The sequence below is a fragment of the Crocodylus porosus genome, unplaced genomic scaffold, assembly GCF_001723895.1.
Source record: "Crocodylus porosus isolate Cpor-Errol unplaced genomic scaffold, CroPor_comp1, whole genome shotgun sequence".
Lineage (NCBI taxonomy): Eukaryota > Metazoa > Chordata > Crocodylia > Crocodylidae > Crocodylus > Crocodylus porosus.
Window position 1 is genome coordinate 72,809,002 of NW_017728943.1, and position 26,143 is coordinate 72,835,144.

Consider the following 26,143-nt stretch of genomic DNA (forward strand, 5'->3'; position numbering starts at 1 on the left):
AGTACACACCCAGGAAAAACAGAAATTCTATAGATAATGAAATAAAACATTGAACATTTTTCTTGGCTCAAGGCAGATTCTAGATAGGATAAAGCGTAAATCATTTGGGCAATGAGCAAGGGCTATTGCTCACAAACACACATTCAGTAATAGATCATTTATCTGGGAGTATGGGGTTACATTTAAGATAAGAACACGGGCATGTAGTATGCACTATACATACTTCTGCAATGAAAGGGAAACTGGTCACTTGACAGGCAGGAGAAAGGCTATTTGCTGCCCAACAAGCCCACCCCCCATGTATTATTTGGGGGGGCAGTGAAGCCAAGGAAATTCTTCCCTTCTGGAGCATCTGATATCTGCCTCCTAAGAAGACTCAAACTATGTAGGGAATACCTTTGTCATCTCCTCTCAAATTTTCCTTTTGGTTGTATTAGTATTTGCTTAGCCATGCCCTGAGAGTAAGACTCGCACCGGAGTCCATGGGGGAGAGAGGTGCTCAGTATTTCCAAAGGATTTCTCCCACCAGTAGTGGGAGAATTCTAGCTGTCGCATTCAGATCAATATTTCTAAAGCATCTATACATTTGGGTAAGTTCTGATCTGCTCTTTTGGTTCAGCCCAGAAAGACCAGGGCTATTTGTAAAAACAAAAAACCACACAAAAACATACCAAAACAAACAAACAAACAAACAAAAAAAACACAAGAAACCCTCAGATCTAGAAGCAGGTTGAAGTTTTAGACATCTGCACTGGTCATGGGTGCTTGTATCTGGAGATTTGGCATTGGCTCACTTAATTACGAAATGCCATTTTCTTTGATCCACAGCTTGGGGACCTTTGTGTGGCTTCTCCTTTACTAACAGGAATTTTGCAAATCTTGGAACATAGCAGAGACCAAATTCAAACACCACAAGAAACAGATGAAGCTCAGGAATGGCTGGAAATTATCCTCCGAATCTTTGTGCCTAATCCAACCCACTCTTGGAAGACAACCCATTCAGTTCTTCCCTCTACCCAGATTCACCAGCTTCTTCCGTTACCTTTTTCCTTTCCTTCATCTGTATAAAACTATACATTAGGAAGCAAGGATGACACAGGAAGAGTTAGTTGCATATTATCATGAGAAAGGGTTGAGCTTTTGTTTTGCTTTATGGTTTTTTTTTTTGTTTTTTTGTTTTTTTTAATACATGAACAACGTTATAATTCCAAAAGGTGATTTCACATCTAGTAGTATAATTTAAAGTAAACTTGCATCTCTGGACCTCCCTCTTTCCCCTCCCCTCTTGCTCTGGTGACCTCTCCTTCACTCTGTTAGTTTTCTCTTGGAAGGAGGGAGGAGATGGGAGGGAAGCTCATTTGGGAGCTCATGACCCTCCAACTTGACCTTTATGAGATGATTGGCCAAGGCAAACTCTTCATCATCCAGCATCCCGTCCTTGTCGATGTCAGCCAGTTTCCATATCTTGCCCAGCACAGTGTTAGGCAGCTTGGACCTCACCATCTCTTTCTTGGCATTGGCCCCAGTGATTTTACCATCAACAGGTGAGAGTGTGTAAAAGATCTCATCATACATGGGCTTGTCCCTGGCTACCACCCATTCTGCATCATCGATTCCTTCTCCTGCTCCTTCCCCATAGCCATGTCCAAATGGACCATGCAAGGTGCCTTCAAAGGCTCCTCCCTTCACCATCTGGACAGGTCTTTGGGACTCTTCTTGGCGTACCAGCACCATGAGCTGTGCAATGTCATTTGCCAGCATGTCTTCCACTGTCTCTAGCAGTTTGCTTTTCAGTGGCTGGAACTTGCTAAAGTCTTGAGCTTGTAGCTGGTCCTTAAAAGAAGAACAAACAACAACACTAGTGAGCATGAATGCAACTTAGCCATGTTTGCCAATGAGCCACCACACATCTCAACACTGCTTTTGCTGCATGTTCCAGACTTGTATCCCTGATGCTCTGTGGTCCAAGGAGGGAGGTCAGAGCTTTTTACTGATATGGTAGTAGCTTCCACCCTCACAAGCCACAGGTCTCAGACATAACACAATAGTATTTTATGCCATCTACTATGGAGTGTGCTATTCCCTGCTACTGTGTGCAAATAGTACACTTCAAGATATGAAAAGAGCAACCTATTTCATAGTACCAAAAACAAAATAAAGCAAACACACACACAACCAACAGAAATTCAGCCTACCTCAGTTTCAGAAACAACTGTAGTGTTGCTGTATTTCAACAGCATGCCTTTTGCACGCACTGCTAACTCAGAGTACCCTAGGGGTATCTATTGATTTCATTCTCTCTTCTGTAAAGTCAGGGCATGAGCTGCTTACCTGCATGGATAAGGCAGGAATCTTCCCACACTGCATAAGGGGCTGAGTACCTAGTTGGATGAGGCTATTGCTCCACTATGATTTTGGTCTTAGTCTTACCTGGTATGACAGTGCCCAATTTTCACAGCAAGTAAAAAGTCTTTAGAGCAAGTATTACAACTTCATCTTCTACTGAGCAGGTGATTAATCTACAGCCTTATCCTTCAGCCTCTACTTATTAAAAACAGTGTCCATTTACTGCAAAGAGTGGCATAACGTTCACATCTTAATAGCCAATGAACTTGAACTTCTAAAAGGTCCACACTACGAGGCCATGCTCTCAAGGACTTGGGAGGACTTGTTTTTTTTTTTTGTTTTTTTTTTTTCCTCCTCCTTCTTTCCCCCCACAGCAGGTTCCAGCTGCCCCATGGAGATCTGTTAATGACTTCAACAGTGCACTAATTGGAAACAGGCTGCCTGGATGGAAGCCAATGCTGTATCTGTTCAGATCACTGCCTGTTAGCATATTCAAGACCCTGATCCAATGCTAATCTGTTGACTTAAAATGGACATTACATCAGGTCCTCTGGGTGTAGCACAGCAAATGTGCTTCTCTTTTTCAAGATTGAGGGAGAGAGAGAGAGAGAGAGAGAGAGAGAGAGAGACAGACACGTACTTCTTCTCACATCAGGTTTCTGGCTCAATCTCTTTGCGAGAAAAAAAAAAAGTATGAAGAAAGAGTGCAAAGGTTTAGCCTCTAGGGTGTGGGGGTAAGAACTTCTCCAACAATCTCTTGTTAAACAAAGGGATATTACATGTACTGATGAGGCAGTGAAAGTTGTAAGCCCAAGGCCTAGAATAAGTGACACAAGGAGCTAAACAACTAGTAGAAGAGGTTGCATCAGACTCCAGAAGTGAATGCATTTTCTGTCTGCCAAAGGCTTTTAAATCTGCCATTGGAGGAATTTTGATGTCCAGATACAGTCCAGACAGGATACAACAGAAAGTTTGCTTTTGTACTACTAGTATCACTTCACACACTTCCACCAGCACAAGTTGAGCATCCTTTCTGACCTACTCAGCTGCTGTAGTGCTCTTGCCTTCAGTGTTCAGTGGTCTAGCCTGGTTCATCTTGTGCTTACCTGCATCCTTCTCAGATTTGGGAAGTCTCCTGGTGAGATCTGGTGCTCACGTTCAATCCGGGCATAGATCTCCCCCAGGTTGTTCACAAGCTCCTTCTTTTTGTTGTCTTTACCAAACACTGAGGGCATTTCCTTCTTTAGGGAGCTAATGATGTAGGCATGGACCTGAAGGGTACCCCAAGAGATAGAAATAGAAAGAGTGTTAGAGGGACTATCTAAGCTTTACCATCAATAGATGGTACACATACAGCTACAGTTAAATGCAAAAATCCTTTTCCATTTTTCCTTTCTATTCCTCAGAACAGTTATTTCTCCCTGCCCATCTTTGCTGATTACCACTGCAGTACAAATACATGCCATTTTCATTTGTGGACCTATTGATCTGCTACAGTAAGGAATGGTAAATATTTAGACTATACCCCTTAGGTGAACTTGGAGATGTACTGGTAATATTGTTGATGGCTGTTTCATTCTATGCCTCCACAGATTATAGGGATGAGGATTACCTGGGCATTATTTTTCATCATGGGCTGGCAATGAACATACCAACATCCAACAGAACATAATGTGCAGTGGATATGAGCCACCAGCTCAGTGAGATGGAACAGCCAACACCCATCCTCCACCTACCAACAAGACAACCCACCTTGGCTAACCGTGCACGCTTGATGAGATCATTCAGCTTCCGCAGGGCTGCATTGCGGGGTAGGCTTTGAATATCCCTGAACAGGTCCTGCTCCTCTGCTTCAAACAGCTTGCGGTTGTCAGGGATGAGCAGTGGGTGGGACCAGAAGGAGCCAATATAGACCCTGATCACCTCTGGTGTGTTGACAATCTTCCCCAGGGACCACATGAGGGCACCATACACCCGCATCAACTGCTGGGTCTCAATTTGGTCAGCCTTGTTGAGCACCACCCTCATCTTGTCCTCATGGTTCTTCAGGGCCTTGATGACCTCCGAGAACTCATCTGAAATGTCCAGCTTGTGAGCATCAAAGAGGAGAATGATGCGGTCGACCCGCTCAGCAAACCACTCCAAGACAGCCGCAAAGTCATAACCTGTAGGGGTGGAAGGAGAGATACATATGGGAAGGAGGGGAAGGCATTTACTGTGCATTAAAGTTTACTGCACAGCAAACTGGTGTAGGCCAGTGTCTATACATGCAGGCATTAAAAGTGCAGTAATGCTGTGGACCAATTTAGGACTAAGGTTAAACAAGTCAGTCCATAGTGTTACTACACAGTAAGGCATCTACATGCGATACTGTGCGGTAACTGAATTGGGCATAAAGTTTGATACCTGCATTATGCAGGTATCAAAATTTACACCCAAGTCAGCATATTTACTATGAAGCATAGGTGTGCATTTATAGACACTGCTTGTACTGCACAGTAATTTCAGTTAGGCCAAACTGGCAGAGGCCTAGTATGGTACTACAGGTTGAATAGACTTACTGGTATACTCCAAAATCCAGTTAAACAGGATGCTAGAAAAATCATCGTTTGCCTCTTCTCCACAAACCTGGACCTCAACACTTGTGCTCCCCCAGCCCCGGCTTCATCAGACACTAACGCTTTTGTGACTAAAGACATGACAACTGTCAGTAAAAGAAACTAGTAATCTTTGGACAAGATACAGGTGGAGCACCCTGACCAAGCTTGAAGTCCACACATGCTAACTGCAGTATTCACAATCCAACCTGGAGTAGCTCTGCATGTAGCAGCCTGAGAAGCAAGTCTAGCATCTTTATTGTTTTCCATTAGCATACTCTATACACAAGCTTGTGTGCAGAGTAATTATAGCACCTGTGGCGAGACTACTCGAAACATTTCTCCTTCCCAGTTAATAACAGTGTATTTTCATGTCTTGTATAGTTTCATAGGGCTATCTTTGGCCTATGGCATGCATAACAAAGGCCACTAATGATGGGTTTTAAATGAGATGCATCATAGGATAATGTATGCCAAACATTCAAAGTACCATAGATTTCATATCTTTCAAGTGTACTTTAATATCAGATTTGTTAGTAATTCTAGGGATGTACCAACGTTCTCACACACCAGAGTTCAGAAGTCATGTCCAGGCCTTAGGTTCTTGGCCTCTTTCCTGAACACTTCACCTTGCACAACATTAGCATGGAAAACATAAATATAAAATTTTCTTCTCCTGACCATCTGGGATGCCTGTTTGCTCACAAGTCTCATGGGAGGCAAGCAAACACAGCTGAAGAGCACCCACTCATGCTACTGTTAGGTCACTTTTTGTGCTGCTCAGCATATTGACTAGCTGTTGGCCTCAACTTGCTATAATCTTTTAGGAGAAACTCAGATGCTCTTACTGCCTCCCCCACCATATGAAGCAGCCCCCCAGGAGGAATGGAGGCAAGAGCGAGAGCACCCTAATGCTTCAAAAAACTCACAGATACAGAAGGCAAGGACACCTGGGCACTGTTCCTGGTTTTGCACTGACTATGTGACAGTAAGCAAAGTCTAGAGCAGTGGTTCTGACCTTTTTTTTTTTTAAAATATACCAGCAGCCATTTGTAAATATTAGCAGCCATTCCTAACCCAGTGCCCCTCACTCCTGACCTATGGGGCAGGCCCCCTCCCCTCCAAGCTGGAACCCTGCCAGCCTGCAAGGGAAAAAACACACCATTTCCCTGCTTTCCTCTTTTAGAGGAGAATCCATTTTTTAAATTTTGTTTGCAACCCTTTCCTATATTCTTGCAACCCAGTTTTGGGTTCTGACCCATAGGTTAAGAAAATGCTGATCTAGAGCAGAGCTGACTAACAAAAATCACCTAGCTTGCAGAACCACACCTGGCCAGTAGGGTTGCCCACAAATCCCAAAGTTTGGAGGCATGGCAAGCGGTAGCAGCATCAACTGCTTTTCCACCTGGAACAACTGTAAGTAAGACAAGTACAGTACACCCATTCCAGACCAGCATGCCCTGCTGGCCTGGGGGTATCAGAAGTCAAAGAACAAGGTATTATACAGATTAACACACAAATACTGCCCCCCAAAACAAACAAAGACAGTTGCTAGGCAGCGAACGTACTGTACTGATTGGAGATAAGCTTTGCCTGGATAGGTTGGTGCATCTAATTCAATTACAGCAAGTGGTCACAAAAGTTTCACCAACTGGGTCAAGAAGGCACATATTTGAATTTTAATACCCCTTGCTTCTCCCTGCCCTTCCCCTCCGGCCAAAGAAGAGAGTGAATACATACACTACAAGACACCCTTGTAGTCCTCCAATAGTGTTAAACAATGGCACATTTCCCAGGTAGAACAGGGCTACATTTTATCACCAGTTTAACATCCTCCTCCCCCCCACCTACCCATCTCTCACCTATTGCATCCCATTCCCTCTGATCCCCACTGCCCAGTATTTGCATTTTCACAGACCTGCATTTTGGCTTCCCAAAAAACCAACAGGCTCTCTCTATGCCCGAAAGCTTGCAAGGAACAATTTCTCCAACTATTTAGTTGGTCTAAAAAAAGATATCACATCAGCCCAAAGAACCTAGTCTGCCTAGGGACCAGCCATACACAACAGACAGCATCCCTCTGTGCTACATTAAAAGGTACCTCTAATGTGATGTGCAGCCTGCCCCTTCCTCCACAGCTTGTTCTGGCATCATCTTTTGACCATTTCATTGAAATAGCTACATCTTTGCCAAAGAAAGAATTAAGCCCAATGATCAGAGCTAGTGATTTCAGAGGCTCTGTAAGATGTGTGGGGGCTGGGATTCACCTATATCCCTCATCAAGTTGCGTCAGTAAAACCACTCAGAGTTAATGTTAGGCCATGGAAAGTCCCAATGTTTTATAGTCTACCTTGCACGTGTTGTGCAGTATTTGACACTCAAGGGAATTTATGAGCTTTGCTCCTGTTTGCACCAGGGAGAAGGATAAGCCTTCCTCTTGGCATGCAGCTGCTGTGGTACTGTAGCTTGACCTGCAGTTGCTTGCACCCATAGCTGTGGTTTTATTCAAAAGGAAAATAGAGTTTAGAAAGGAATTTAAAAAAAAAAAAAGTTTATGGAGGAGAAGCAAGAAGGAAAATGGGGAACACTGCATAATGAAACCTAAAATGATATGAAAGAAATGGGCACTGGAAATGGCTAGGGGAGAAAACTGCAGTTTACACTGGATTTCAACCTTCAAGCAAGTGTTATTGGCAAATGACCTGGCAATGGTGCTCTTATCAAGCCAAATGCCTGGGGAATAAATGAGCAGAAGATTTTAGGTGGCCACTTTTTAAATAGATGTAAGAGTGTAGGATCCTTAACCCTCAGATATTTAGGCAAATCAAATACTAGATTAATAGGCCTGGCATAAATTCTAGGGCAAAGATTGAGACACATGCCAAATACAGATTTAAAATAGGAAATATTTCCCCCCCCCCCACAATGGCTTTTATAAAATCAGAACACTTTCTTTTTTTTTTTTAGGTAGCCAAATGTAGATTTCTGGTGTTAAGCATGGGTTTTAAACATCTGGGGCTTAGATAGGAACATGGGATCTTATTCTCACTCTCATTGCAGAGGGACAGCTGTATATCATAAGTGTTGGTGGAATTACTCTTGACCGACTCCAGATGATATTAAAGCATGGCCATGACACCATTCACTAGATCATATTGCAAGAGAGTCAAGAATTTTCTACCCCCGATTTCCCTTTGCTGTTGCCGTGGGACATGGGGCAGTTCTTCATCCCCCGTCCTGAGCCATTGTGGAATGTTGCTGAGTACTGGCAGAAAGCTGCCAAGGACTAGCTTACACTTGGCTGCATTTCAGCAGTGGGTGAAGTGACCCACGTAGTGTGCATATCTCTATATTTATCAGCATAGATCAGTAGGGTGGAGGGAGGAAGGAGGGTGAAGGGTATACAGAGGAAAGTTAGCTTCCCAAATGCTTTATAAAAATTGAACAAAGAGGCTACACATGAGTCCAACATAAAGTGGGAAGAGAACCTGCTGTTCAATTCTATGTGGTGGTTTTGGTATATGCCACTTTCATGTCTGTGCAGTAGCAAGTCAGATCTTTAAAAATGCACCCTCATGTAACTGATGTTGCTTCTTCTACTACCTCTAGGTTTAGATTCAAAGGCATTAAAAGGGAAATGAGTCCCAATAGCATTGTGCTAGAAGCAGACAAGATAAAACAGGATAATTATTTGTTTCCGTAAGATTTTTCCTGCAACATGCAGATTTCCTTCCGTCTGTTCAAAAGGCACTCCCCAGATTTATCCCAAAGCTGACAACTCCGTGAGTCACATGGTGGATTAAGTCCAGAGAGAAACAAGACTTCCCTACCCAGCCCAGATGTCACACAATCCCTCTAGCTAAAAAACACTTTAGAGTTTAGTTGCATAGGAATGCAAGATCAAGCAAGGATAGAGAGAGACAAGGCACTTATTAGCATCAGATTGCCTTTTCTGGCTTTCAGTTTCCATTGTTCTAAACTCTGACCTTTTTGCAGTTTGGCTTTGTCTTCCCAACCTTTTGGAAAGTTTAAGCCAGGTTTCAGCGAGAGCCAGGGGGAAGATGAGTGAAACTGAGAAAAGTTTGAAGACTGCCGTAAATCTCTGAAATGGCACACATGTTCTACAGGGGATAGAAAGGATGAGGGCAGGAGGTAGACAGACAGTGGGGAAAGTGTGAGAAAGACTGAAGAGGGGTCACAGACTGTCCAAGGTGAAGAGATGTAGAGTGAGAGATGGGAAGTGATATGAGGAACAGAAAGGGAGCATAAGATGGCGATAAGTAATGGATGCTACATTCCCCGCCACCCACTCATGTTAAACCTAAACCCCCCCACAACAAAAGTCCCAAACAAAACAACGCCCCCCCCCCCCATGTTCCACTCTAGAAGTAGCACTCCTCCAGCAGTCTCCTCCCACCCCTGATGCATTAGGCATGTACATGCTTTTGTAAGCTTGATTGTCGATATTCCTCAGAATTAAAGAAAAAAATAGGAGAGGCTTATACAAATATATCCCATCATCATTCCCAGAACAAGCATTATCCTGCTGAACACTTCCGCTCTCCTCCAGGCTTATATACAAACACATAGATCCACCACAAAGCTAGCCATTCAAAGCACTAACAGCACATGAGAAATTAAGAATTTCCATCTATTTTTATATGTACCCATGGAGGGCTGGTAGCAATGTCCCAAGTCTTGAAAGTGTAAATATTTCCAAAGCAGAGGTACAAGTGATTTTACACAGCACTGCAAATTTCATTGGTTTCCTCAGCCAGAAAAAGATGTGTTAAATGTCAGATTTCCAACACTAACATTTACATTAATAAGTTATACTGGAACACAGTGATCTTCTCCTTTCATGTCGTTTATTGTAGTGGTTTAAGGACTAGGAGGACACCCAAAGGCCCAATTCTAATGTAAATCAAAGATAAACTTTAGCAATATCATCAGAGTCCAATGTGTAAAATTGAGTCAGAGCAGTGTTAGGTCCCAAGTTTCTAAACAGAACTCTTATTCCTGGTAGCCAGCCACTTAAACTCTTCAAGAAAAAAGTTGGGCTTTGTGTAGAAGTTATAATTTTTAAGTCTGTAGCAACCAGGCTGGGCCAGGCCCTCCTTGGTTCTTTGGCAAGACTTTCCAAGTGTTCCACACCCAGAACAAGCACTGGATTTTCCATAAGAGCCAACATGCCAGTCAGCAATCTAAATAAGGGACAATTTTTCAGACACACAGTCAGCCTCCAGTAGTTGCCCGTGTTTCACATAATATGCGCCTAGATTTTCAAGAAATTTAATCTATTTTGGTGCCTAAGTGTTTGCTGAGCACTTAGTGGTGCTGACTCTTGAAACTCTAGCCCCCAAATTCCAAGTATGGAGCCCTCCTTTCCCCCCCCCCCCCCGCCATTTAAAAAAGTCATTAAAGTCAGACTTTTTTTTTTTTGAAAAAAGTAAGAGTCCTTAAATCATGCCTCCACAGCTATCGGTGAAAGCATTGCCAGATTATCATCAGGCATTAGTCAGTGCACTGATTAAGAATAAATGCTATGCATAAATAATGTTAATTGATTTAAGATGAGTGGGCCTAACTGTCTTTGCTTAAATAAGCAAGACCCAATGGAATGTCTGCAAGACACAAATGGCCAACATGCTCAGCTAGCTTCAGCTATAAAAAAAATTAAATATCTGCAGTAAAAATTAAGTTTCACAGAATCTCCAGAAGATACAGGCCTTTAGGTCAGTGGAAAGGTATTTAAAAAAAGTTTCAAAAAGTAAAACTTTGCCTCGTCAATGCTGGAACACCACAGTGATCCTATTCCAAAACATTTAAATGCCATATGCATACAAATATATTACATATAACAAAAATAATAGCTATGGATGTATTGTAAGCCAGATCTCATGATATTAAAAAAATAAGTTTGGTTCATTGCATTTGGATGTTTCAACTTTTAAGCCTTTAAGTATTGTACTTGAGATTTGAGTAGCTACAAAAATTAGAAACTTTTGATGGAAGCAGAGAACCTCATTTTATCCTGTGAGCAGCAGGAACTGAGGCTTTAAGTAGAACAGCAAATATTGTTGCGAGACTTACCATAAAAAAAAGTCAGAGGAATTGGCAATGCTACAACAGCATTGTGCTAATGGAGGAGACACAGGGAGTTGGAACTGACCAATGTAGCTTCATTCCTCGGGTAATTCAAATGCTAAAATGTAAAAGTTGGACAGGAGCACTGGACACCAAGTTAGAAGTTTGGAAAAAAAGGGGGAGAGTTCTAAATTTTGGGGAGCAGAGTCTCACACTGTTCATATCACTGGTAAAGACGCTTCCTGGCAAAACAAGCTTTGTATCAATGTCCATTTAAAATTTAGCAGTTTCCCCAGCACAAAGACAGGTCTCCCTCTGCTCCTAGCAAAGGGATTTCAGGGAGAAACTCTCAGTGGACTTCATTGTCACATAAGCTGCTACTCACTTCAGCTTTAGATTGTACCATTAAAACATGCACAACTGTCACCAACAGACTAGCTGCCACAAAGAATGACTATCATTCTGTGCCCTGCATTTAACATCACAAATGGCCTCTATGAATTCCTTTAAAAAAAAAAAATCAGAGGAGAAAAAGAACAGGGCTGCAAATGCACATACCCTTGGTTACGCAGCTCCTTAAGCTGCACTGGAGCCAGCACAACTAGAAGCGGGTGGATGGGAAAGACTGTAATAGTGCATGTTGGAATTGAAACCCAAAGGCAGTTCCAAGTCCCCAGCCCTTATCTTCAGGGTAGGCCAGCACAACCCAATGGGGGAAGAGGAGAGAGGCCATTTGAAGGATTTCTCACTAGAGATGGAGGAAGAGACACACAAAAGGATAGGATTAAAGCAGCACTCAATTTTAGGCATTTACTCCAGTCTCAGCTCACCAGATGGCTAAATACTGCCCATGTGTAACAAGACTGAGTTTAGTGGAACTGCATCTGCTTGGGACTATATTTAGGTCTTGGCTAGCGTGCAGCTGTAAACCAATAGTTAGCCAAGTGTGTAGGGCTTAGCCCTACTGCGCCACACTTGCTGGAGCAGAGGAGTTACCAAAGGATTGATTACTAGCTTATTTAGGAGCATGGCACAGAATGCTACTCCATACAGGGCATGGATGCAAAGTATGCCCAGAGGTAATGTGGAAGTCTACATGTAGGGCAAAGAATTAGGAACTTGTGTTGCCAAGTCTGTGCGACCTGGTAGAGGGCACACCCTCCCTGATGTCAGTTATTCCCATTTCACAGATATAGTGATTACCTCCTCCCACTCTTTTGCCTTGCCAGTGGTGAGGAAAGGATAAGCCATGTAGTGCCAGAATAATGCTTTGAAACAGCAAAAGCATTCAGCATTAATCAAATTATCAAAGCAGCCAAGAAATCAACTGCTGCTTTGATGCAAGTATCTTCATATGGACTTCAATGCAGACCCAGATTTTCTTCCAGCTGAAGAGAAGGTCTGAGTACATGCAAGAGAGCATGACAAGCGCTTTATGTAGATGCTGATACCCATCTCAGCACAGGAGTAAGAGTAGATAACAGCTGGTCTTTCTGCTCAGGCCAGGGAGCATCTTTGGAGGTACTGCAGACAAACCCTTTATATCCTGGGGAGCTAGTTTCCACCCCTAAAGCAAAGCTGCACTGACCCTACTGGTACCTGGAGGCAAGGAATGTGCTGTACTTAAGGATCAGAAGGCAGATCACCACAGGCAGCTTCTGAACAAAGTCCTGGGCCCCAATGGGTTGCACAGCAATTACTGCTAGCAGTGGAATTTGCTTCTGGCAGCAAGCCCTGTGATGCTCGCCCTGCTGGGCACAGCAACACCAGTGATGAAGATCTTATTGCAGACTTCAAGGACACAGCCTTTCGCAATGACAGTAGAGCTTTCAGCTGCAGCTAGTTCTGGGACTGACTGTTCATACATTCAGTATCTCAAGGCTCCATAGGACTTTACTTAGTCACCCTCCCAAAAGAAATGTCTGCAAAGAACAGCGGCTGGGAAACGCCCGTCTATCCACAGAACAGGTTTACAGCAGGCTGCACTCTTGGGACCACATTCTTAAGACTTTAGCTCTGACTGGTGGCAGGGGGTGGGGGGGCACAGGCACTTCTGGGACAGAGAGATGGTCTCTCACCTGAACCTATCAGCAAGCAGCCCAGTTAAAAGAAAGAAAAAAGAGAAACAAAAAAACTCAAGAACAAGAAACACCTTAAAATACTGGTGTTCTAGGGGGAGGTAGGGAATTACCTGCCTACTGGGAAATGGACTGCCATCCCCATTTGATAGTGGCCTAGAAAAAGGTCATTGGAGTTTGTCAACATGAACTTTGGCTGCATTAAGTTAGCAAGAGGCAATGTTCCCCCAGAGCTAAGATCCATAGATATGGAACAGCTCTTAAGTCAGCTTGAATCAGTGCATTACTGCTGTGCTCCAAATTCCCCTGAAACACTAGTCCAGGAAGAAGCCTTCTTAACCATTTCAAGGTCTCAGCGAAGAAGTTTCAAAGGTCTTCACTCATGAGCCCAGACTCACTCAGGTCTCACTTAAGTGTCCTCCCCACCCCCCCAAAAAAAAAGATCATAGCGAGCTGGGAGAGGGGGAGAATGCCGTGGTGTCAGCAGTTCCTAGCAAACACATTACTGCTGCACCTGCCACAGACATCCATGAACTGCAGTGGCTGGCTAAGCAGGTTGGTGTTGCCAATGGGGTCAGCCCGAACCCATGGTAACTGGGAGTTAAAACACGCACTTCTCTTAAACTTTCCTGGAAGCCCCTCCTTCAGGCAATCACCACCTTTTAGACCAGCATTTCTCAATTTCTGGGTCAAACCCAGAAGTGCATGGCAAGAATACAGTATGAGAGGGTCAAACTGAAAAAAATGGATTCTTCTTTAAAAAAGAAGAGGATGGGAAGCTCTGGCTTCTTTGCAGGCTCCCAGAGTTCCAGCCTTGAGAGGCTGCTTCCACCACCCCCAACCAGCTCCACACACTGAGGGGCGAGAAGCAGAGGACAGTGGGTCAGAAGCAAGGAGCACTGGGCTGGACTGGTCATTGATGTTTTCAAGTGGGTCCTAGTACAAAAGAGGTTGAGAACAAGGGCTGTGCAAAACAGCAGTGTTCTGCTTCGATGGAACAGCGTTTCATTTCAGAAGCACAATTCCATCAAAACGGTTTTGCTATTGTTTCAATGTTCCCCCTATAGGCTATAATGGAGAAGCACAAAACAGCTTATAAAAAGAAACAAAAGAAAACACTTATTTCTTGCCTGATTCTGATGAAACTTGCAGCGATGGTAGCCCCTTCCGAGGGCATGAAACTTGGCAAGTTTCAAGGAGATAGGTTCAGAGGTTTCTAGGAAACTGCATCTCAAGCTGCTGACAAGCAGGAGCAGTGCAGGCAGATCATGGGCCTGCAGCCCCAGGAGGAGTCCAGCAGAGCCCCTGCAGTAGTCCCAGGGGTGCAGGCAGGCCCCCAGTATTCCTGCCAGATGACAGAAGGCTGCTCCTGTCACCTGGGACCCAGCACTGAGGTACTGAGCCAAGCTGGGGGGGTGGAAAAGCACCTGCAATAGTTGGACTCAGCTTCCTAGTGGCTCTCAGCCCTGTGGAATTCAGCCTGGTGGCAGGTGGTGCAGCACAGCACTGGCTCTGCCCACCTTCTGCCACTGGGCTGAGCTACATGGGGCTGGTGGAGCCGATCAGAGCACAGCCCAGTATTGGGAAGTAGACAGAGGCGGCTGCAAAAAATCAGCTGCCCCACAGAGCACAGCCCGATGGCAGAAGGCAGGGAGAGCCGGGGCTGTGCTCCCTGCCAGGCTCAGCCACATGGGGCTGCAGCTGCTGCTTGGAGCGCAGCCCTGGCTCTCCCCTGCCTCCCCACCACAAGGCTGCCATTTCAAAACATTTCAATTGGCCTCGTTTTGTTTCGAGGCTCTTTCAAAGCCTTTCATTTAGTTTTGATTTTGCTGTTTTGAGCTCACAACAGCGCCGAAACAAAAACAGCTGGCAAAACTTTGTAAAGCCCTATTGAGAACCACTGCTTTAGATCCTTTGTGCACAGTATGCCACCTATGGCAGGAGGGGAGAGAAGAGATCTGACCATCAGGGGTTCCCACCTCCTGCATGGTTAGGGGCTGCACACCGAATTATGCCATTGCCATCTGCTCCCCTGCTGAGGGGTCCCCAGAGCTATCTGGCCACAGGTTCCTTGAGCCCCATGAGTTGTGTTACTCAGGGTCAAGGTACAGAGTGGAAGCTGAAGGAGGGAGGGGGAGCCTGGACACTGGCAGCAGCAGTAGGTAGAGCAATGGTGGGCAGGGAATGACACCTGGACTGGAAGCTCAGAGGCTGCAGGTTAGCTACTCAAAAGGTTGCTAGTTAGAGAACCCTGGTGCAAGTCACCATAGCTCCACTGTCTTCAGTACAGCCAGAGTGATTCACAGCAACTGAGGACCTGCCCTTACCATTATGACCTGCACACATTTAACACTGCCTTTGTTTTATCCAATTATAACAGTTCCCCAAATCATTATGACAAAAACTTGTGGGGGCTATTATTCAATAATTCAAGATGGAACCAGAGTAGCATTCCTGCTCTTTACTTCATGCTGGGGCCCAGTCTGCCTTTGACTCTCTCTGCATTCAAAGTCCAAGGAGTTACACTAAGGAAGGAGGAAGTTGAGGTAGTCCTCTAGCAAGCAAAAGTACAGAGAGGTACAACATGAGTAGTTCACCTGATGCTCTGAAAGATTGATCTAAAGGATATAGATGAAAGATAGGAAAGACTGTGCCAGAAGTTACAGGAGACAGGCATATTAGGACAGGATTTGCTTGCATTAGGACCTGGTTAAAAATTAGGTGTTTGTCTTCCTTCTTCCCTAGTTTTATATTTCTAGTTTTTAGGTATTTTTTCCTACCAGCATAGGAAAAAAAAAAAGCTAGCTTTGCCTCCTCACCCCCACAAATATATGGAACAAAAACCGATTCCAGTCTATTCTATGTATTTGAAACATTTAACACTGCCTTTGTTATTTTAGTTCTCAGGAAATAAGACTTCAAAAACATGTAGTTGATTCTAGCCAAGAACTTGAACATTTTCCTATTACTGGCTAATAGAAAGTTCACTGAAGCAACAACATTTTGCAAGAACACATTCAGTTTTGTAAAGACGGTGTTTTCCAACAAGGAACTGTTTCTGTTAAGTGTTCCTAACAATTCTAGTCTATTTTGCAGTTCTACTAACAAACCTCACCATGAGGTGCAGTAGGTCTCACCTGACAAGAATAAAAGCTTGTTACATACAGGGTTGTTTACTCATGCGAGAGTGAAAAAGGGGGGGGGGGGAAGTTACAAGATCACCCTTTCTGGGATGCAGAGATGTGTAATGCTAGCACTGGTGATACTGGAAGCCTTAAGGGAAAGAAATGCATTCCAATGAAAAAAGGGGGTGGGGAAAAAAAGTAGTCACACCTGGTAGGATCTGTGCTGGTAATAAAAGCAAGCAAGCAAGCAAGCAAGCAAGCATCAAGACATGAAGTACACGTATATTTCCCAAATCTGAACTTAAGATTGTCACCAGAAGTCTATCTGCATTTCACCCATCATTGGGATAATGCTCTTCAAAACACAGTACAGGCATGAACTACTTTAACCTCCAGTGAAGTTAAGTGACAATAATATCAACACCCCCCCCCTTTTTTTTTTTAAAACACAGGCAAGCAAACAAACAGAAGTGTTACAGCTAAAGTTTAAGACCACCAACTCACAGGATGCCTAACCCCAGACATTTAGAATCATAGACACCTAAGGCTAGAAGAGACCTCATCATCTACTCCAACCCCTGCTCAAGGTATCCCTGACTAACCCATTTTAGGCAAGTGTTTGCCTTAACCTACTTTTTCCAAGTTTCAGAGACACCAAAACACACACCTTCCCACACAGCAGCCAATTCTCAAAAAGTCAGCATTTTCTGATGAAAAACTCTCCTACTGTTCTGAGTAGCTCACCACAGTCACTTCTGGGAGCCCAGTTTGGGATCATTTCTAGTCCCATAAGAGATTAAAGTCAGTCCCATAAGAGATTAAAGTCAGTTTAAAAAAAACAAACCAAAAAAACAACAAAACAAACAATAAGGTCATGAGTTAAATGAAACTCATAAAAATCTTATATTGGCAAGAGCAATAACTCAGAATCCAGTCAGACTGTTTTGTCCCTCATACAGAAGCCATTCCTGGCCTTACCTCTGCTAATTCTTTGCTTCTCCCCTGAAAGGATCCCTGGAGTATCGATAACACTGATGCTCTCTAGTACTGCATTGGGCAGCTGGGCACACACAAATCTGTATTTAAGAAAAAAAAAGAGAAAAAGTTTAGCTGATATAGCAGAGGGCATTACTCAGATCTCAGCCAATTAGCTCTACATCCCAAACAACTCTATTGACAATGGAATTTTGCGCGATTTAAAGTGGTGTAAGAGATGACAAATCTTAGGGGGCTGTGCAAAGCTTCAGTCTCCAATTTGTTTCGGCAGAGATTTGTCAGCCAGGTCTCCGAAACGCACAAAAAAAACAAAACAAAAAAAACCAAACAAAAACAGAGGACCTTTTAATCTCTCCGAATAGATTTGGAGATAGACACCACTTTAAGTGTTTTTTCTACATACCTCTAGGTAGCAGGAGCTCATGAATGCATCCCACAGGATCCAACAAACTCTGCAATAGACCCAGAAGGGGACCAGAAGCACTTCCAGTCCACTGGGGAGCATTCTGCCCTCCCTCTTCCCCCTGCTGCTCAGCAACTGGTGCCTCCTGGGTCTGGAGGGGCACCCAGGGCCCCCCCTGCAGCTAATGGCCAAGCTGAGAGGGCCCCCCCACACCCTCCCTGGTGGATCCGGAAGTACTTCAGCAATCACAAACTGCGCCAATACCTCAAGGTATGTAGGAAAAACCATTTATAGCAGTCTGTCTGAAATCACAGATTCCCTGAATCAGCATCAGGTCTCTGGATTTGGCTGAATCAAATCAGGGACAGTGATCCAAATCAGTGTTCCCAGTTTGGGCCAAATCCAAATTGAATAGGGCCCACTTTGCGCACCCCTAAAAATCTAATCTCTTGGCCCCTTTGAGAAACCATGTTTAATGCAACAAACAAAAACATGTGGCAAGTTTTTCCACGCAGGTCTCAGCATTCCAGTTATTGAAGCAAAACCAGTGTGGATGTTCTAATGCAAAGAAAACAGTTTCCAAGTATTGTTGAAACAGCAGGGAGGAAGGGGGTTGTTTTTGTTCCCTTAAAGTCTTCTGGTGTGGGGTTATGAACTCAAGCGAACTACAACAATACCTCCCCTGGAAGAATCAAAAGCTTTTAAGACAAAAAAAACCCTGAAAGCAAGCCTGGCTTTATATAGAAAGTAACATGAACTATTTCTATATTGCTTAGGGTAACACCCAAAAGAAAGTGAAAAGCATAAGTAATTATGAAACAACCATGAGCTAGTGTAATTGATAGATGCCTCTTGTGATTGGGTCCTGGAAGGCAAAAATGAAAGAAAAAGAGCAGTAACAGGGTGCTGCAATTTGGAGAAGTCTATTGAGGTACCATCACAGTAGGAAGCAGCAGCACAAGAAGCATTTGCTCCAATCCAGAAGCAAGTTTGGGTCACACAACATCTGGATCCAAATGGGATGGGTGAATACAGCCCCCTGTTACCAAGGCTTCTCCCAAATGAACCCTGGACAATATCTGGACAAACAGACCAGTAGCTGTGTCCTTCAATACTATTACACTTTAAAGTAAGTGTCAGAGCCAGTTTTAACAAGAAAAATTCTAAATGCTTAACAAACTGGGGAGTCTCAAAATTTCTCTTGCCCAAAGTCATTAGGAATTTCAGTTCAGATTGAACTGCCCTCTACTATTCCCTACTTGGCAAAGGATAATGTGAAAGAGGGCATTTCTACTTGCATAGTTCTTGGGGGGGCAGGGGAGCACAGGGCGGTATCTTTGGCTAGGTTTCCCTCTACATCAGAGAAGTAAGAGCTGGAAAGATCTTTTCGGTCATGTAGTCTGTGCCTGCCAACACAGAATTGTTCCTTGCAACATTCTCCCCCCTGCCTTCCCCCCAGTGCTTTTGCTGGGCTAGTTTTAGATGACTAAGGCAGAAAGACTTTCACCACTTCCCTTGGGTAAACTATTCCACAGAGGATATCAGATCCAAGGAATCCAATGAAGTGCCAAGCACGTGTGACTGAATTCTGGGGAGAGGGGCAAAGTTTCTCATGTCTCTTTATGCCCGTTGTTCCCAAAAACCCAGAAGGGCTAAATTCATACCCAATACAACCAAGACAGTTTCAGCAGTGCTGGACTTGGCTGTCTGTTCTCTACTGCCTTAAAATATTCACAACTGAATTATCCAACTTTGAAATAGTGCCCTTCCTTATGGAAATCCTGACTATAGTTGGAAAGATCAATGGACCAAGAGGAAAAATGTTTTTATCTGGACTGACCCACAGTAGAGGCAGCAAAGGAAGAGAACAGTTAACCTCTAGACCTGGTAATAAGAGCTCCAATTCCCTGCCTGTGCAGGTCCTGCAAGTGTGACCCAAGCCACCCAAACATCTAATGAATACCATCTAACCCCAAGGAGTATAAGCTCTCAGGAACCCTGGCTCATCCTGGTCACAGACCCAAATCATCAAACTGCAGTAAACTAGCATTGCTCCATTCACTTAAAAGGACAGTGCCCAGTTTTACCAGCTGAGGATTTTGCTTGCAGCTTCTTGCTGAAAGAATAGGTGGGCATAACTTTATGCAGCAGTTTTTGGTGCATTAGCACCTCCAGTGCAGCTGTGTGTACTGGTCACCTTTCCAGCCTCTACATCAGGTAGGTCGGAAAGGATTGTCCTTTCCCCATCTGCCACAGGGCTACCAACAAAGAAGGGATTATTCAGGCTGCTTGGCTATTTCCTACACTCAAGGCAGCAGGATATGTACTTCTACCTCCACAGCCCCCCCTTCCCCTCCTCATGGGGAGGGTAGGGCACTGTACACTTTGCCATAAGATCAGCTAGGGAAAGCTTAAACTACAGTGTGAAGATCCATGACGTGGCAAGGCAGTAAGTCAAGATCATCTTAAAACTTAGCAGCCAAAGTGAGGTGCATTTGCTTGTCACACACTGCCTCTGTCCCTCATCCCCCCCTTACCAACACCTCATCCATCATACATGCTGCCCCCTCCCACTCCTACATTTCTGGCAGCTCTGTGCTATTTCTAGGTGGCAGGGAAGGCTCTGCAGCACCTTCAGAGCTGCTTTTCTGTTCCACTGTGTTATACAATGCAGGCTGCCCCCATCCTAGAGAGGCTAGATTGTCACCAGGTTTGGTTACTGGCTGAATGCAGATGTTCTGCACCCTGCAGGATAGTGAAGTCATCCAGAAACTTCTCTGAAGCTGGAGCCACATCATCCTATTTGAATGAGACCATGTTGTGATCAAATATTACTTCCAGGGTCAACCTAAGGCCAAGTGGCCTTAAAGATATGCTTATAAGAATCTATCTAGCTTCCTTCCTGCTCACTGCAGCACACTTCTCCCCATCCACTCTGCGTGCCCAGATAAATGTTGCAGCATGCAGTTAGTCACCTCTCTGGGGCTGCCACTTGTGGTTCTATTGTGGGTTTCTAGGTCTTGAAGTCCAGATGCTTGACTGGCTTCCTGGCCTGGCTTCCCTTGCTAGTCACTAGGAAACAGACAGCATAAAGGAGGGCAGCTGGACAACTCATTTTTGGCTACCACTGGTGTGCAGCAGTGTCAGAGAGGAAACTGCAACTGGTACTTATTTAGGGGTGTAGCAGTACACCTTACTGGCCCCTGGACTAGAGTGTGCATCAACAAGGCTGCCTAGATCCAAAGCAGTATCTGGTTATCTTGTGTCAAAGAGAACCCAAATCAAGAGCTCTTGCCTCTGGAGAAGGCAAGTTCTCGGACCCAGACTCTATTCCACCTACATGTTGACTTAGATGCCCAAGTCCAGCTCTATTCTATACTGTTGGAGACCCTGAAAAATAACTGTTAATGCATCTGCTGCTGTTCTTAAGGGCAAGATGACAGAACATTACAAGGCAGCCCAGAGGAAGAAAAGAGACCCACCCACCCTTTTGTATCAACTGTTTTTCCAGACTCCAGCCAAGCAGAAAACATGTGGATGTCTCAGTTCAATTACATGCCCAATAGGTGGAATGGGATCTGGTCCTCAGTGTCACAGCATGGGATCCATCTCTAACCATCACAGAGTTTATCCTACAGAGCAACCTTTTAAAGCAGGGGTTTTGAACAAGCATACCTCTTCTCTCAAAATTGCAGCTCATGTACCCCTTTATTTTTTCTTGGTTTTAAAGTGGGGGCAGGCAGATTGAAGCCACCAAGGTGAAAGAGGAAGCAGCTCCTGATGGTGCACACACCTTAGGAGGGGATGCATCCCAGATCTGCATGGGGTGGGGTACAGGACTGAGCTGTGCAGGGGGCAGCTCCTGCACCTACATGCATCCTGGGAGGGCATGGCTGGACATGTGCACTGGGCAGGGCAAGGCAGGCTGGGGCCAGCACCCCCACTGCCACCGCTGCCTGCCCCAAGCACTTGTGGTTCCAGCCCACAGCTGCAGCCTGCCCTGGGTGCAGGGGGTGCCCCCAGACCTGCATGTGTTCCTGGCAGGAGGCTAGGCTGTACTCAGGGAAGGCAGCAGGGGCACTGGAAGGGAGTTATGGGAGGGCTATAGTCAATTCTGGGGTGGCTGCAGCCCCACTGTAGCCCTGTTCCCAGTACTGCTGCTGCCTGCCCCAAGCACAGTCCAGCCCCCACCAGAAACAGCCCAGCCTGTTTGCCCCATGCAGTTCTGGGGGGGGCATGCATTCCCCTCCCCCATGCCCTCCTAGGGTGCACAGTGGAAGGAGATGCCCCCCTCTGTGAGGCTCAGTTGATGCCCCACCCTGACTGGGCAGCCCCTGCCCCTCACAAAACACTTACCAGCAGAACCCAGCTGCCTTGTGTGTGCAGCTGCAGCACAGCACACAAACCATTTAAAAAAAAAAAAGTCTGCCATATTAGGTCTGAGTACCCCCCAGGACCTTTAAGTACCCCTAGGGGTATGCACACCCCTGGTTGACAACCACTGTTTTAAAGGACAGAAGTTGAAGCCCCAGTAAGTTTGCATACAAGCCATTTGTTCAAGGCTACAGATAGACAATTCCCATTTCAAAGGACAAATCAGATGATGCTGTATTCCAAAGAGGCAAATAGGAATAGACTGAGTCCATTTCATTGCCAGCATTTCTCCACTGGGTTCCACAGGAGTTGCACCCGAGATGAATTTGGCCCAAGGAACTGAACTGGGTGCTTAGAGGAATGCAGATATATACTAGAAGGGCAAGAATAGCAGAATGCAATACAATGTCATTTCACTCAAGTTACTAGATGTTTCAGCTTAGGGCAGAGTTAGTCTTACTGAGAATGTCAGACATAACTGCACCTTGGTCACGCATCTACAGATGTATGGCAAGCAAGTCCAGGGAGGTGATCCTCCCCCTCTATGTGGCACTGGTCAGGCCGCAGTTGGAGTATTGTGTCCAGTTCTTCAAAAAGGTTAGCCACATCCCCAAGGGGGTCCAGAGGAAAACCACTTGCATGGTCAGGGGGCAGTAGGCCAGGCCCTACGAAGATAGACTAGAGGGCCTGAGAATCTATTTGGCCTCCACAAGAGAAGACTGAGAAGGGATCTGGTGGCTATCTACAAACCTCACTGGGGGGCCAGTAGAAAAAAAAAAAAAAAAAGAGATAGGCGAGGCTCTGTTCCCCTGGGCACCACCTGGGATAATAACAGCTACAAACTGATTGAGAGCAGGTTCAGGCTTGATATCAGGAGGCATTACTTTATGGTTAGGGCTGCCAGGCTCTGGAATGGGCTCCCCAAGGAGGTGGTGCTCTCCCCTACCTTGGGGGTCTTCAAGAGGAGGTTGGATAGATATCTGGCTGGGGTATTATGATCCCCGCACTCGTTCCAGCCCAGGGCAGGGTTTCAGATTTGATGATCTGTTCAGGTCCATTCTGATCCTAGAAACTATGAAACTCAGTCCAACTGATCACAATCCTTGCCACCAGACAGGCTGGCCCATGTTAGTCCAGCTGGCTCTCCTACCCATGTCAAAGGAACATGAGGTAGGAATGCTGCCCAGTGAGACTGGGGCTGTGTTGCACCTCTGAGGCATGTAAATAAGCTTGTATGATGCCTTGCCCCAAATTACATTTGGATTGTTCAGCCTATTATGTACCAAAGCAGCACAACCTGAGTTGTCTGCACATTATACTGACCTGTTCAAAAATGCATTGCCAAAAGCATTCAGTTTCCTGAAAGGTTTTTTTGGATCAACCACTAGTGCGTTCCCAGGAATGACCCCCTCCACATCTCCCTGCATCACAGCAATGAAGGAATCTGTGGTAGGTTCTGGTCCAATCCGCATCCCTGGAAAATCCTGTTCCAGGAGATACCTAGAAAAGAAAGCAGGGTATGATACATGAGTTCTACACTGCTCAAGTATTATCTAGGTAAACAGCATTTACTAAGTGTAAACATGAACAGAGTACCATTCCTTCCCCCAGCTTATTTCTAGCCATTGCATTGAAATCCCTTTCAGACGCAGCACGAGCTTTTCTCTTGGGAACTTGACCTGGGTGGGCTAAGATAGCTTTTAACTTCAAGAACAGCTGCTGTGAAGGGATTCTTATCTACCACAAGCCTGTGATCCATTCATTCTTTTACCCTAACACAGTGAAAGCCACTCTATTCATTGCAATCAGTGTTAACTCTCAAAAAGTAACAACATCAGATGTTAAACCACTTTCAATCTCTTATGCACAGCCATTCAACTAATGGGCTTGGCTCACAATCCAAGTCTTTCCCAGATGCCAAAACCCAAGTTTCCAATATGCAACTCTCTCAAGCTTCCCTAACCATCACAGTGGCTTCTGCAATTGTTAGATGATTTTCATTGCGCTATAGAAATTTGTATAAAGTGGTGGGGCACCACAAAATCTCAATAAATTGATATTCATAGAAAATTAGGATTGGAAGGGACCTCAGGAGGTCATCTAGTCCAGCAGTTCCCAACAGGTTTGTTTCATTTACCAGGACCCATTTGTAAAAATTGATGGCCAGTCCGGACTCCGCGCCCCTTGCTCCTGACCCACTGCCCCCACTTCCAAGCCTCAGTTCCCTAATGTGTGGGGTGGGAAAGTCCACCCCCTGCCCCCCACAGCACACTCACAGGCTGGCACTGTGGCCTGCAGAGAACACCCCCCCCATGGGTTCCCCATGTTTTTCTCCCTTAAAAGGAAAATCCATTTTTAAAGTTTGCTGATCTGTTTTCAAAGTTTGTTCGCAACCCTTTTATATATTCTTGTGACCCATTTTTTGGGTTACAACCCATGGATTGAGAAACACTGATCTAGGCTAACCCCCTGCTTAAGCAGGACCAGCTCCAACTAGATCATCCCAGCCAAGGCTTTGAAGACCTCCAAGGATGGAGCTTCTACCACCTCTCTGGGTAACCTGTTCCAGTGTTTTATTACCCTCCTAGTGAGGATTCTTCCTGCCATCTAGCCTAAAATTTCCCTTGCTGCAAATCAAGGTAGTTGCTCCATGTTCTGTCATCTACCACCACTGAGAGCAATCCAGCTCCACTGTTTTTCAAACCCCATTTCAGGTTATTGAAGGCTGCTATTAAGTCCACCCTCAGTCTTCTCATCTCTAGATTAAATAAGCCCAGTTCCTTCAGCCTCTCCTCATAAGTCATTTGCTCACCCCTTCACCATTTTTGTTGCCCTCCACTGGATTTTGTGGAATTTGTCCACATCCTCTCTGTACTGGGGGGCCCCCCAAGACTGAACACAGTACTCTGATGTGGCCTCAGCAGTGCTGAACAGAGGTGAAAAATCACTTCCCTTGATCTGCTGGCAACATGCCTACCAGTACAGCCCAGTACGTTAGCAAGAAGGGCACACTGTTGGCTTATATTCACCTTATTGCCCACTGTAACCTCCAGGTTCTTTTTTGAAGAGCTGCTGCCCAGTCAGCCCCCAGCCTGTACTGGTGCACAGGACTGTTCTGCCCTAAGTGCAGGGCTTTGCACTTGTCCTCACTGAACATCATGAGATTCCTTTTGGCCCAATCCTCCAAATTTGTCTAGGTCACTCTGAATCCTAGTCCTACCCTCCAGTGAGTCTACTATGACCCCCAGCTTGGTGTCATCTGCAAACATGCTGAGGGTGCACTCTATGCCATCTTCCACATCACTGATGAAGACATGGAATAAGACTGGCCCCAGGGCCAACCCCTGGAGCACTACACTTGATACCAGCTGCCAACTAGAAGTTGAGTTATTGATTACTGCTCTGAGCCCGATGCTCCGGCCAGTTTTCTACCCACATTACACTCCACTCATTCAGCCTATACTTCCTTAGCTTGCCTGGGAGAGTGCATCAAGAGTACACCGCATCAAGGTACACCACATCCACTGGTCTCCCCGCATCAAAAGAACCAGTCACCTCATCACTGAAGGCAATCAGGTGGTCAGGCATGACTTACCCTTGGTGAATCCATGCCGACTGTTCCTAATCACCTTCTCCTCCAAGTCCTTAGAAATGGATTCCTTGAATATATGCTCCATGACCTTTCTTGGGACTGAGGTAAGGCTGACAGGCCTGTAGTGCCCATACTAAAGAAAAGGAAAATGGAGGATCCAGGGAACTGTTCGCCCTTTTCTAATCATCTGGGACCACTCCTGATCACCACAAGTTTTCAAAGATGATGGCCAATCGCTCTGTAGTCTCAGCAACCAGTATCCTATCCGACCCCACGGACTTGTCTATGTCCAGCTTTTCCAAGTAGTCCCTAACCTGTTCTTTCACCACTGTTGGCTGCTCACCTTCTCCCCAAACTGTGCTGCCTGGTGCAGTAGCCCAGGAGCTGACCTCACTTGTAAAGACAGAGGTGAAAGAGGCATTGAGCACTTCAGCCTTTTCTGCATCCTGTCACAAGGTTGCCCTCCATTCAGCAATGCTTTTATACTCATCCCTACTTATACGTCCAAGTTCCCACTTCTTACAAGCTTCCTTTTTGTGACTTAG

General features: G+C 45.2%; 1 protein-coding gene across 1 annotated transcript in view; it reads right to left on the reverse strand.

The window, feature by feature from the left end:
• Positions 1-1,153: 1,153 nt before the first annotated feature.
• Positions 1,154-26,143, reverse strand: part of EHD3 (EH domain containing 3) — a 33,882-nt gene continuing 8,892 nt past the window's right edge. Inside the window, exons 2-6 of the mRNA XM_019549571.1 lie at positions 23,330-23,506; positions 17,212-17,309; positions 4,099-4,511; positions 3,453-3,617; positions 1,154-1,833 (exon numbers count right to left, since the gene is read on the reverse strand). Of these exons, the coding sequence (XP_019405116.1) occupies positions 1,306-1,833; positions 3,453-3,617; positions 4,099-4,511; positions 17,212-17,309; positions 23,330-23,506 (1,381 nt within the window). The 3' untranslated portion in view covers positions 1,154-1,305. The remainder of the gene's footprint in view (positions 1,834-3,452; positions 3,618-4,098; positions 4,512-17,211; positions 17,310-23,329; positions 23,507-26,143) is intronic.